The sequence below is a fragment of the Vulpes lagopus genome, chromosome 11 (genome assembly GCF_018345385.1).
Source record: "Vulpes lagopus strain Blue_001 chromosome 11, ASM1834538v1, whole genome shotgun sequence".
Classification (NCBI taxonomy): Eukaryota; Metazoa; Chordata; class Mammalia; order Carnivora; family Canidae; genus Vulpes; species Vulpes lagopus.
In genome coordinates this window covers 83424787-83438371 of record NC_054834.1, presented here as the reverse complement: position 1 = coordinate 83438371, position 13585 = coordinate 83424787, and the positions used below count along the sequence as shown (strand labels likewise).

The 13585-nt window shown below is 40.3% G+C and overlaps 1 protein-coding gene across 9 annotated transcripts in view; it reads left to right on the top strand.

Moving 5' to 3' along the window:
- Window positions 1-13585, top strand: part of CCDC148 (coiled-coil domain containing 148) — a 279432-nt gene that overhangs the window by 225595 nt on the left and 40252 nt on the right. For 7 of the 9 annotated variants that reach the window (XM_041774274.1, XM_041774269.1, XM_041774270.1 and 4 more), the window contains 3 exons: window positions 3671-3788; window positions 6068-6208; window positions 10140-10958. In XM_041774274.1, the coding sequence (XP_041630208.1) occupies window positions 3671-3788; window positions 6068-6208; window positions 10140-10286 (406 nt within the window). In that variant the 3' untranslated portion in view covers window positions 10287-10958. Of the gene's footprint in view, window positions 1-3670; window positions 3789-6067; window positions 6209-10139; window positions 10959-13585 lie in introns of those variants that run through there. The other 2 variants (XR_005990690.1, XR_005990691.1) reach the window with 1 other exon arrangement.

Sequence of the window (13585 nt, the reverse complement as noted above, 5' to 3'; positions counted from 1 at the left end):
CTCATTATGCAAGAAGGAAAACTTAACTCATTTCTCCATTTCTTCTCTCCCATAAAAAAACGATTCCATTTTTTTCTATTTCCTACATAAAATTTAAATCTAGGCCTTCTCCTTCAGTATCTCCTCAATATTTACCTCCTACCAGTTCCCTAGGTTAGGAAACCATCAACTTGCATGTGGATACCCCTCCCTGGTCTTGACTCTTTACAATCCATATCCATATAAGAGGAGAGATTTTTCCTTTTTTAATATTTAAATTCAGTTTGCCAACATATAGTCTAATACCCAGTGCTCATCTCGTCATGTGCCCTCCTTAATGCCGGTCACCTCGTTACCCCATCCCCCTGAGTCCTGAGAGATTCTGTGCTGTTGATAAAGATCCCCCATCTATGTCTTCAGCCCAGATCTGTAAAGGCTGGTCTATGTCGAGACTATGTCACCTCCCCCTCTGCAGCCCTTTGTTTACCAGAGTTAGGAGTTGGAGAGGTTTTTCGGATCACCACGTTTCCCTTATCAAAGCCCTCATTATTGCAAAGCCCCAGTCTGGCCTCTGGTCTCTCTCTAGCCTTAGCTCTTGGAACTCGTCACTCTTGGTCATTCCAAATATTTTTCAGTTCTTCAAAAATATTGTGCTCTCTCACCTCTAGGACTTCATACGCTATTTTTCTCAGCCTGGAACATTCTTTTTATTCTCACCCCCTCTGTTTTTCAAGTCTGAAATTTAGAGCACTTTCTCTTGTATGCTTCCTTGAATGAATGCCCCAAGCCTGCAAAGTGCTTCTCCCAAGGCCTCTGTCCCATTGCCTCTTCAGAGCAACGGCCACCCTTTCACAGAATTGGCTGGGTCTATGTATCCCCGCTAGATTGTCAGTTCTGTGAGGACAGACCATGTCTCCTGTGTTGAAACTGTACCTCCAGTGCCTGCAACAGCGGTAGATGCAGAGCAGGTGCTTGGTAAACATTTGTCGCATGAGTGAGTGAGCCTCAGAGTAAAGGGTGAGCCGGGCTTCTTCAGACACAGGTTTAAATGCCTGACTCTGATTTGCAACTTCTTCCTCACTAGTCAAGCTCCCCTAACTGGATCGAGTATCACTCTTCCACAGGAGACAAAACTTAGTTGCAGACAAAGCAACCTATATATCCCAAAGGACTAGAAACTTTTCAAAGGTTCTGAGAATTAGCATATGGTAATTATAAAATCCCAGGGTATCTTTTAATTGAACCTTCACAGTAGTGTACTTAGCTTGTACTCAGTACATAAATCGAGTAGAACCTCATTAGGGAGGTTGTGTCATTCATGCCTTAGTGGAAGTGGAGAGAATGAGAAATAGGTTTCCGTGACGTGGAGGCCTTGGAGGAAAGGAAGCGATCTGGTCTGGGTCTTCTTAAACCCGTGTATATGACGGACTCCTGATAGCACAGATGAGGAGGAGGACAGCCACGGCCAGGAGAGGAGTTCAGGATTCTCCCTCTCAAGCCCATTGTGGGTTTTGTACTCTGAGCGTCTACTTCGTGCTTCCCTCCTCCTTTCTCTCCTGTGCTGCTTAATGTCAGTCTCAGGAGCAGCCCAGTTTTAAAGATTCTTTTCCTCCCCAAGAGCAAATCTTCCTGAAGGAGCCAGGTGACTGCTGGGCTTAGCCTGCCGATACTTCCCTGGGCTTGTCTTTCATTCACTCACTCCGTTCAAATGACACAGATTCAAGTGCCTCACTCACTCTGTTCTAGCCCCCTTGGCCTCTTCCCTTCTCAGAACTGTGACCAGCAAGGCAAGCAAGGTGCCCAAGGGGCAAAACTTAAAAGTTGCCCACTCTTGGGACACCTGGGTGGTTCAGCGGTTGAACGTGTCTGCCTTTGGCTCAGGGCGTGATATCGGTCGGGGGATCGAGTCCCACATCGGGCTCCCTGCATGGAGCCTGCTTCTCCCTCTGCCTGTGTCTCTGCCTCTCTCTGTGTCTCATGAATAAATAAATAAGATCTTTTAAAAAGCTGCCCACTGTTAGATGCCAACCGTACATTTGCAGGTGCCTGAGTATGAGTGCGTTTCTTGAGTCACACTTGTCCGGCACTGTCTGCCAGGAAGGCCAGCCTCCCCTCCACCACATCTCTCCAAATGCTAATACTTGAGCCCCCGCTCACATGCTGCCTCCTCCACAAAGCTCTTGCTGAATCCGCTCAGTTTTTCCCACAACCCAGTCAATCCTAGTGGACCTTGTTTATACCTCTCTGAAGGCACTGTATACCTTCATTAGTTCTTAGGCTTGTTTTTGTTTTGTTTTTTGCCTTTCTATTAAACTACAAACTTCTAAGGGCTATCTTTCTCTCAATGTGCTTATAATATCTAGCACAGGGTAAGCACACAGTAAGTATTCATGTCAGTGAGGTGAGGGGAGCAATCGAGGGAAGAGAGAAGAGCTTAGTGGCTAATTGCAGGGAGCTGGGAAGGTCAGGGTTGGCGTGAGATCTGGGGTCAGTCTGCCTGGGTTTGATCTCCGGCTCTGCCACTTGCTGGGCGTGAGAAACATGGGCAAGTTATATCATCAGTCTATACTTCCATTTCCTTGCCTTTAAAATAGGGTCAATTATAGTACCGCAACATCTGGTCGTGGTGAAGTCTAAATGAGTTAAAACCCATAAAGCACTTACCAACGGACTTAATGCATAGTGAACACCTACCTCAGTAAATAAACCTCAAGATCCAGAATTAAAAGGTTTAGTGAAGGTACCTCTGTGGAAAATCCAGGTAGGCGCACTAAGGGCAAAGCACATTTGTGACTGATGTCTTGAAGAAAGTTAAATCTAAACCATCAATAATGGAAGACAGAGGCAATGGCCTCCTATTCCCTTGAGAACCCAAGTGCCTACTCTTTTAGAAAAGATAAATCTCATCTCTATAATTCAATAGAAGAGTGGCTTGGGCAAAAAGATAGGAAGGGAGGCTGTCTAAAAACAGCAGAAGAGGACTGAATGAGTTTGGAGGTATTGAAATGTGCCCTGCTTTGGTACCTGCTGAGTTTAAAAAGAATGGAAACATAATGCTATGGGAAAATCATGTTTTTGCTGCCATCTACAGTCTAAGTGCAATTTTTAAACTTCACACACTTGCACACATGCCCCCCTACCCCCCGAAGGTATTCTTGACAAAATGAGTGATAATATAAAGTTTGGTTTAAGTTCTAGTAATTGAGACCTTTTGGGCATATTAATATAGTATTTTATTTACTATTCTTTCTAAAAGCAAGTGTATTTAACTGGTAACAGCCCTTTTAACAACTCAAATTGTGTTAAAACTCGTCTTCAGAAAACTGCTGGAATAATCACTCAAAGAGTGAGACTGTCATCAGTTGGGTTGGATGAGCTGCAACTGTGGCAGGCGACAGACAGTTTGAGAGTCAATACAATGATTCTAGGGAAGAAAGAGATGGATTGGATTTATTGGATTTTACCCTGTGTTTTCCTGCCTCATGATCTGCAGTCCTCTGGCTATTCGAATTAGTGTAGATTCCATTTTATACCAGTGCATTTTATCGTGTGGATGTGAGACATCAACCAAAAACAAGTAAAAATACACTATGACCATGATGTCGCCTCCAACATGCTTTCTGCCCCTGTGCTCCTATTCATATAATTTCCATAATTATTTTCCCAACTTCCTTGTGATTTATTTTTAAAGGGTGAAATATAGACAAAAATTACTGGAAAAGCGTTTGGTGGAGAAAAAAGAAGTGGCCCTTCAAGAAGCACATGAAGAAGAGGAGAGAGAGAGGAGGCTAGAAGCCCTGAGGAAACAGGTGTTTTTAATTTGGAAAGTTTCATGGGTGGTTTGTAAGTGTCCTTAATAACATCATTAGCAGGCTTAGTTCACAACATCTGTGATTATAAAATGTAACTTTTCCAAATTGGGACACCGATCTTCATTCCTGGGAACAATTAGATTCATGTTGAACAGTTTCCAGTTTCTTAGTATATTAAAATAATTTTCTCAGCACCTTTCAAAAAGCTCTCCCAAGATTTTTTTTTTAGCTCTCCCAAGATTTAAATGCATTCATATTTCCTCTAGTTTATTAGCTGAAGAGTATCCATTTACAGGAGTGGAACTTTGCATCTACCAGAAGGATTTTATGGTCTCAAAAAACCTGGTGGAGCTAGAGCCAGGTAATCCTCTTTGGGGATAGAAACCTCTATTTGGAAATACCCTACAATCAGCAAACACGTGAAAAACCACTTTTTAAAAGTACTATTTTTTTGTGAGAGAATTAGAGCCTCCCATTGCTTTGCCTCATAGAAAGTAGACCAAAGTTTTTGGACAGTAGATGGCAAAAGCAGGAATATGAGAATTTGAGAAATGTGATTAGAATAGTTTTACTTGATAATTTTTCAGAGATTTTATCTGGAAGTGATTAACTCATAAGCTCCAAAGTCCATTGACACCATTTTCTGGCTGACAGGAAATGACTCTCTGATTTCCCGTCCATGTCAGTGAAGGCAACATGGAATCTCAGATAAGAACTTGGCCTCTGGTGTCTGTCAAACCTGGTACAACCTGGTTTGCTCCTATTAGCAGAGGAAACTTAGATCTTTTACTTAATTTCCCTAAGCTCATTTCCTCCATTTCCTCCCCTGAACAATGAGAATAAGAATAGTAGCTGCCTCATAGGTTTGTAGTAATGTGTTCACATTTTAAAAAAAAATACTAATTATAAAGCACTATTCTGAATGCTCTTAGGTTTTATCCCATTTAATACCTACAACAACCCCATGACATGTGTTATTTCTATTTTATGGCAATATTCTTATTTTATAGAAGAGTAAACTGAGGAGGCCCAGGGGTTCCCCAAAGTCACACAGCTATTAACTGTCAGACTGGATTCAAACCAAGGAGGTCTAGTTAAATGGCATAATTTAGAAGAAATGTAAATGCATACAACTGTTATATCATCTTCTTCAATAAAATAGATGACAGAAATAAATTCAAAGTGCAGGAATGTAAGTCCTTGTCATCCTAGATTCAACAAAATTTAAATTATTCAATCATTAGCAAATAATCACATACCATGGCCTTCTGGGGACAAAACTTTAATGTCACTATTACTAAACACATTCTTGATCACAATGTAACTTTTATAGCTTACAGAGTCCCTATGACTAGAATTCTTTCCATCTGTGAACTCTTTGAGAGAGGAAATATCGGTGCCCATTACCTGTAATCAGTGTTTAGAACCAGTATAAGACATTTTGACTAGAAAACCTATAATAATTAAAGTATGTTCAACCCCCAGTTATGCCATTACAGTTTCTAAATGGCATTAAAAATGCCATTTTCTTAATGTTAATTCTTGACTTTAGGAATTAACAGGCAGGTGTTACTAATGGTGCATATAATTTACAAAATTAGTGGCTTTTCATTAGGATACAGGTTTGAATTATTTCAATTATCATAAAGGACAAGGTCAGTTAGGTTAAAATGACTCTTCAGTTTTTCAGTAGAAGGGTGTCAATGGTTTACAACAGTCCCTGGAACTCTAGTTACTTAATAGGATTCACCCATCTTGCCCAATAATGCCAATACAACTCAACTGTAGGCATGAATAATATATTCGAGACTGAGCTTGATCAGATTAAACTTTCTGAAAAGCTTTGTGGGGTTGTTACCATGGCCATAAGTTGCTAGCAGTTAAACATTAATATTTTTTTCTTTTAAAGTAATTCAATGTATAGGTTTTCTATATCAGATCTCCTGTGACTTAGTACCAGATAGATAAATTTTTATCTAAATTTAATTATAAATTTAATCATAACTATAATTTTCAGTCAGTAGCAAACAATAAATATCATGGCCTTTTAATACGCTCTGTTTTTAAACCATTAACTCCTTTGTGGGTCTCTAGGATTGGAAAAAGAAAAAAAAAAGGATCTCTAGTATTGGCCTGCTTTACTGTTCTGTCTGCCTGTCCTTAGGAAATTTTATTAAAGATGTTTTATCTTTAATGGACATTAAACATTAACAGGGTTCCCCAGATGTAGGAAGCTTGTATCTTAATCCAAGTAGCCATGCTTTTTCTTCTTTTAGGTTGCTATTGTCGCACAGTTTGACCCTGTTAGAATGATGTCAGACACAACGGCGTCAAAAGCAAGGATGGGTATTGGAATTGAAGAAGAATTTATTCTTCAAAAGCCACTCTTTACACTGAATACATACAATGAACACCAGGTAATTATGGGAATTAGCATGATTGATGCAAAAGCCATGATGATAAGATTTATGGAAGTGTTTTGGGTTTCAGATTATTTTCAAGATTTACATTTGAATGCCACATAGATTAGCATAATTTTTACTGCTAAATGATAGCACACAATTACTGCCCAATTCTTAATGTTATAAAATAGTTGATAGGTGACCATGGGACAGTTTATCTGAAGGTATTAGGAATCTGTCATTGAAAATTATTTAAATTTACATTTTTATGTTAAAAATAATTTTTAAAACTTAGGTTGTCTTAATACCTATTACCTTATTGCTTAAATGTTTATCATTCAGAATTTGTTTAAATTCATAATGTAAATCCCATTAAAGCAACAACTGATGATACTGATAAGACAAAGCAGAGGGAAACTTTCAGAAATTAAAATGAAGATAATAGAGCTAATGATAAAACATTTTCTGTGGAAAAGTATTAAGGTGTCATTTAACCATTTCTAGGAACTTCTGACTCCTCTTAGTCTGTTCCTGTTACTGAGAAAGGACTTTAAAGTCTTTTTGGATGGACAGATGGGAAGGCAGGGAAGGAGGACAGATGAATGAATGGATGTCACTGAATTTTTTTTGAAAATTGCAAAAAAAAAGTTTAGTTTCAGAAACTGAGTTCATGTTTATAAACACACTAAAACATAGTCAATGCTGAAATTAAGGGAGAAAGTTCTCCCTAGTTTAATTTTACAGACCTAAGGAGAGAAGCTAAATATTTAATTAAAAAGTAAGAAACTTTGCTCACTTACTAACAAATCGAGTGTGCCTCTTCTTGAACAACTCATTTACTAATTGGACAAATATGTATGGAACGTATACTGTATCTGGCATTGCGATGTCACCAGGGCTGCCTCCTCAAGCAAGATGCACTTGTTTTGTTGGAGGAGTGAGCAGGGCGGCTGGTTTGGGAGGGCAGCTAGCCCATATGGGAACAATGCCCTGGGGTGAGACCACCTCCCATGTGGAGGTCTGGGGGCTGCGGTGGCAAGGGGACGCGAACCAATGGAACCGCCGACTAGGGAAGTCAGACCAAGTGTCAAAGAGGAAACCACGCTGCATCTTAGTTGAGGATTCTTAGCAGCAGTAACAATTTATTCCAGGTGATTTAAACTAAAACAAAACAAAAAAATAGGTTGGGAGGAGGGATGGGGCGAAAGAAGAGGGGCTCATTAGAAAGATGTATCAGCAGAAGCCACAGCAGGGCGGGCAGCTGGGGTTGGCCAAGAGTCGAAGTCAGAAATTGGAAAGCTCTCCGGTACCTGGGCTAAGGCAACAAGGGTTTCACCAAGCAGAAGAGGGTGGAAAGGGGCCCTTACTGACGTGTCTCCAGTGTAAGGCACGTGGCAAGGGTGGGTGCTGGGAGGTGAGATTGGGAACAGGTTAGGGTCAGACCGAAAAGTACAGTAACTCTTGCCTGCGGAGATATCCTGAGAGCACAGGCGACTCAGAAGCAGGTGAATTATACAATCAGGTGTGTTTTAGCCACGTGTCCTGGACAGCAAATTGGTGGGTTTGGCAGCAGGGGTCAGATCCTTTTCAGGTGGTGCCCCTCTCCTGAACGTGGGAGGTACGGGGTGGGGGGGGTGGTCACGGATGGCCCTGGCTGGGAGGAGGGAGTAATGATCCTAAGCAAGGCAGCAAGTGACACTGAGGAGAACCTGCATTTTGGATTCAAAACCACATCTGCTATCTACTGGCTGTGTGAACTGGTGTAAGCTATTAACATCTTTATGTCTTGTTTACTTCATCTGTAAAATAATTTGTAAGGTTCTCATGAGGATTAGGATAATAAATGTCAATTGCCTAGGCCATTGCCTGACACCTTGAAGTAATTTAGTAAATTATAATCATTAGGTGTGGCTGCCATTAGCCATATAAGAAGACAGAAGTAAAAACAGACTTAGGGAGAGAGAGAGATTGTTTTGTTCCTGTCAGGTTTAGGGTGAAGATGTCTAGGACACATTCACAAGAAACTGATGGGCTGCTTCTGGGGAGGTGAATTGGGGAAATGGAGGTCAGTTTTCGAAAGAGGTCTCCATTTCATTTGATCTCTATTTTACAAATAGTATAATGAGACATTTTAAACCTTACGAACCAGAAGGCAAGAGAAGACAGGTGAGTCCAGGACATAATTAGGGAGCACACAGGTGGGGCATAAATCCTTGGAAGTGAGCACAGAGACTATAGCCAGAAGAGGAGAAATTAGGTCTAAGGCTAAAATATATGTTGCTTCTCAGACACAAATCTCTGTCATATTTTTGACTTGTACGCATCACTGCCTCTCATTCCTGTACCTCATCACTTGACTCTTCTCTTCATAGTGGTTCTGACGGTTCTCTCTTCCTTACGACCAGTCAAGTTTAGCATTTATTACTTCCTGTGTAGACAATTGTAGTAGACAGCCACTCCAGCATTCCACCCAAACTGCCCTGCTCCCAAGTTGACCTATTTGACCTCTGAATGTGCACGTGACTTCCTTTTCTGCTCCATCTCTTTTCCTCCCCACTCTGCTTCATAGAAGAATAGGGTGGGCTTTATAGTTAGCTCAAGTGCTCCGCCTTACCTGAGGTCATCCTAGTCTCACCCGCACCAGGAGATGTACCTCTGTATTCTATTCTTGGAACATCAGTCACATGTGCCATGAGCTGTAGTTATCTGCATACTTTCTTATGACCCCTATTAGTTTAAGAGTTTCTTGAAGGAGGGGCTGCATTCAACAGCTTATTATCCTATCCTCTGGTGGGGGGGCGGGGGGGGCTTCAAGTCCACATTAAATGTCCCATTAGCTAAAATCAATATGTGGCTACCTTATTGCAAATAATGTCTGTTGACATTTAACGTTCATAGAAGGAGGGGAAGAAGAATAAGTTCCAATTGGCTATAAATGAAAATAGAAACTGAGCTATTCATATTTCGATTCCCATTTAGGATCACATTGGTGGAAACATTTTCTAATTCTGCTTGAAATAGAAATCCAGGCTTGGAAGGAGAACTCGATTGATTCTTGTTTTTAAAGTAGGGGCCATGTGTTTAAACATAACTTAGATATTGCTGAATGATGGAGAAATTAGAATGTTTGTTTAAAGACCAATGCACAAGGTTGTGGTTTAATCAATGATTGTATTTTCTAATTCTAGCTATCAATTATGAATCAATGATAGTACTGAAAGTGAGCTTTTTTTTACCTCATCTTTTAATAATTTCAAGGTGTCATATTTTGACTAATCTAGTATGATATTCCCTATACATTATATTGGAAACCACAGATGCACTGGAAAATGATATCAAGATTTGGACCTTTTCGGGCAGCCCCGGTGGCGCAGCGGTTTAGCGCTGCCTGCAGCCCAGGGTGTGATCCTGGGGACCCTGGATCGAGTCCCACGTCGGGCTCTCTGCATGGAGCCTGCTTCTCCCTCTGCCTGTGTCTCCGTCTCTCTGTCTCTATAAATAAATAAATAAAATCTTTAAAAAAAATGCTAAAAAAAAAAGATTTGGACCTTTTCTTTTAAGATTTATTTATTTGAGAGAGAGAGAGAGCGAGCGAGCATGTAAATGAGCTTGGGGGAGAGGGAAAGGGAGAATCCACAAGCAGACTCCCTGGCTGAGTGTGAGCCTAACTCAGGGCTCTATCTCAGGACCCTGAGATCATGACCTGAGCCAAAATGAAGAGTTGGCCACTTAACCGATTGAGCCACCCAGGTGCCCCTGGACATTTTCAGTTAAAAAAAAAAAAAAAGGCAAACCAATAATATAGTCACCGTGTACACCAAGTTTATTCTCATCTAGTCATCTACCCAGAAAAAAATTAGTTAAACATCTTGAGGAAATATAGAACTAAATGGTAAAATTTAGTTTGATGAATTGCCACTTATTTAAATGTATTTTATTTCCACAGATAATTTCTGACCCTAGACTCCGTTTTGAGTTAGCACTTCGAGAAGCTGGACTTCATAAAACATTTTATGCCAAAGAGATCTTACCAAAAATCAACCCTCAAAAACCTCCAAGAAAGGACATGGAGTCTACTATATTTAAAATCTAGAGTTCATCTGCAAATCCTATTATATATAAACAAGATTTGTCTTTGAAAACATTTCTATGGATAACAATTACTACTTTCTAAAAATTTTTTAAATATCAGACATAGAAATCAAGGCGTTCATTAAAACGACTTTGTGTTTTATGACTCTTAGACTCTCATGTACTATTTCCTACGTCTTTGTTATGCCTAATAGTACTAAATTCAACAAGACTATGAACATAATTATGACACATATGATACATGTATTATCATTTAGTAAATTGCATATTGGAGATTGCATTATCCCATGAAAAGAGCTCAAAATAACCATTTGCAAGAATTATAATTTATGTTGCTACTACCTGCTAAAGTTCATTTCTGCTTATTTCAGAATTTGACTTTTTAATTATGGAAGCTCCATTATCATTAATACTTTTATTATTTCTTGATTATTATAAGAGGAGATTCAACCTTTCTCTAAATTTAGAAACCAATTTGGTATACCATGTTTACTGCAAACCAATCATCCAAACAATTTCATTTTGCAAATTAGCCTGTAAAAATAAATTAGAAATTAGAAACAGCATTTCAAGCATGGGAATATGTGTTTTGACTTGGGAAAAAATGTGTTTGTGTGGTTGCTTAGAAGGAATATTTTAAATTCTATAAATGCTAACAAAAATTCCAAATTATCTATTTAATATCTAGATAGTATTATAGATAAGGAGCATTTTTAAAAAGGATTTATCTACTTTTAGAGAGAGTGAATCTCAAGCAGACTCCCCAATGGGCACAGAGCTCACTGCATGGATCTTGACCCCACCACCCCAAGATCATGATCTGAGCTGAAATCAAGAGTCAGCCGCTCAACCAACTGTGCCACCCAGGCGCACTAGATAAAATAAATAAATAAAACCCAAGCATAGAGGCGCCTAGGTGACTCAGTCTGTAGGTTGCAATCTCAGAGTCCTTGAATCAAGCCCCAGGTTGGGCTCCCTGCTCTGGGGAGTCTGCTTCTCCCTCTCCCCCTCCTCACCTCCTCAATTGTGTGTGCATATGCACTCATGTCTTTCTCTCAAAATCTTTTGAAAAAAAAAAAAAACTCAAGTATGTATTTCTTACTATTTAAAAATTTTGATTATTTAATCAGAATAACAAGTCAGTGTTGTTGAAAGTTGCTGTTACTACTATTCAGAAGTCTACCTCCAGCCCCTAGTCTTTTCTCTCCACTGCAAGTCCCTGCCATTTCCTACCCAGCTCTAGCCCAGGGGTTGCAGCTGCTGGAAAATGTAAAAAAAGACAAAGATCAGTCTGACTGGTGGAATATTTGGCTTCGTGATTATTCTCAACATGATGGGAATAAAAAATATAGTGAGCCCAGCTCATTAGAATAAACTTTCACAAAAATGTCCATGGGCAAAACCCCTTACCTATATCCGCAATTCACTAAATGCCCTCCCAGTTCATCCTTTTGCACCATCACATCTCATAAGAGAAGGAACCCTTAACAAGACTCAGGACAGTGAGCCTTGGCAACTCTCTTGAGGTTGTCTCCCACAGTCACAGTGCTCCTTTGCGGGCCCTCAATTTATTTGATGCAAAGCTTCAGACCATAAGCCATGAGAGCCCTGCTGTGTCAGAGCACATCCTCTCTCTGTGGCAAGACATATTGTGGTAACGTCTCTCTAGTGTTCATTCCTTTTCTGTAGAGACGTTACTCTGCTTCTTAATCGTTTTTTTCACATTAAAATTAAGATCATTCTTTCCTTTGTTTTCCTTAACTTCTAGAAATATGTGTGGCTCCAGATAATCCTTCTAAACTCACAGCTCTAGTTCTCTCTTTCGCTGTATTTGTGCAATGTTCGAAAGATCTCGCAGTTTACTTTCTGGAGCTGTGTCTTCCCGTAATTTTATCTTGACCTGCTATTTCCTTTGACTCTACTGTTCCTGTGGTGCTCAATTTGCATTCTCCTTGCAGCATTTTCTCATCATGATAGAACTTTGTCCTAGAAGTAAGTTTTGATGACTTGGGACCTGATGGGACCCAGACTTCTGGGGCCCCTTCAGAGCTCACCGCAAATTGTGTGCTCACTCATTTTTAGAATGTAAAACCCCTCTCGGGTTTCTGAAGTTTCCATTGAGGAGTACTTGGCTCTTTTGGGTTCTCTAGTCCATCTGATGTCTCTTGTTTTCCTCTGTCCTGCAAAGGTGTCGGGACAAGCAGGTCTTAGAGCTGTCAGTGGTTACTCCTTATCCATTCATATTTTGTAGTAGATGGAAATAAGCACCTTATTGCCTACTGTTGAAGATTATCCCCATGAGTGTTTGGCTTTATTGTTCTATTTTTGGTTTCTTTTCATAGGCTGCTTTGAGGAGATTAAACAATATGCCACTTCTGCTGTTGTCTTCCCAGAATCCCCCCAAACTGAATCCTTGACCCCAATGGCCTTTCTTGCACTAAACATGCCCATCCCAACTTAGTATGGCACCACCATCCACCACATATGCACACCTGAAATCTGAGAGTCACTCATACTGCCCCCTCTCCCTCACTTGTAATATCTAATCTATCAAGACCTGCTGATTTTCTGGCTTCTATACTGGAACCATTCTTCCAATGGAAGATAATGTACCATGCTTTGTAGCTTCCCAGCCACACCATTCTCACATTTGGGGATTATCTCACATCATGTACCCATCTCCCAGAGTAGAAGCTAACTGCTTAATTTTCCCCCATTCTCATGATATGTTCTATGGCAATCAAATGCACCTATTTGAGATTTTGTTATAAGAGAGCTATGTGAGAAGGCAAGAATCCATTTTCTGGCAAGGCTGGCAGTGGGGGCTTTCAAGCTTAGGAGGTAATATAGGTGCATAGCTGTTAGTATCTAGCATTCAGGGTAGGTGAGGCGAGTAGAGCTGGAACTACCAGAGCAACAGTGGGGCTCCTGAGGAAGCTTCCTAATGAAGGTTGAGCATCTTCCCTAGTTGGATAACCTCAAAGACAGACTCTCTGGTGTCCCAGAAATACCTAACACTCTTTAATAAATTGCTTTTCTATGTAAACTGCCTTAAGTCGGTTTGCTACCGTGGCTGCAGGGATACACTGATCTTTTGCGGTTTCTGTTATGCACCAAGCACAGTCTCATTCCCTCCGCTGATGATCCTCTGACTCTGTAATCTGTCCTATTACCCTCTCCCCTCTCTTCAGAAAGTAGGAAGAAGAGAACATTTCAGGCGTCTTTTTGGTCACCTTAACTCCTGAGTACTGTTTTTCACAACAATGATTTCACTCTGAGGATGGGCCAAGTAAAAATTAC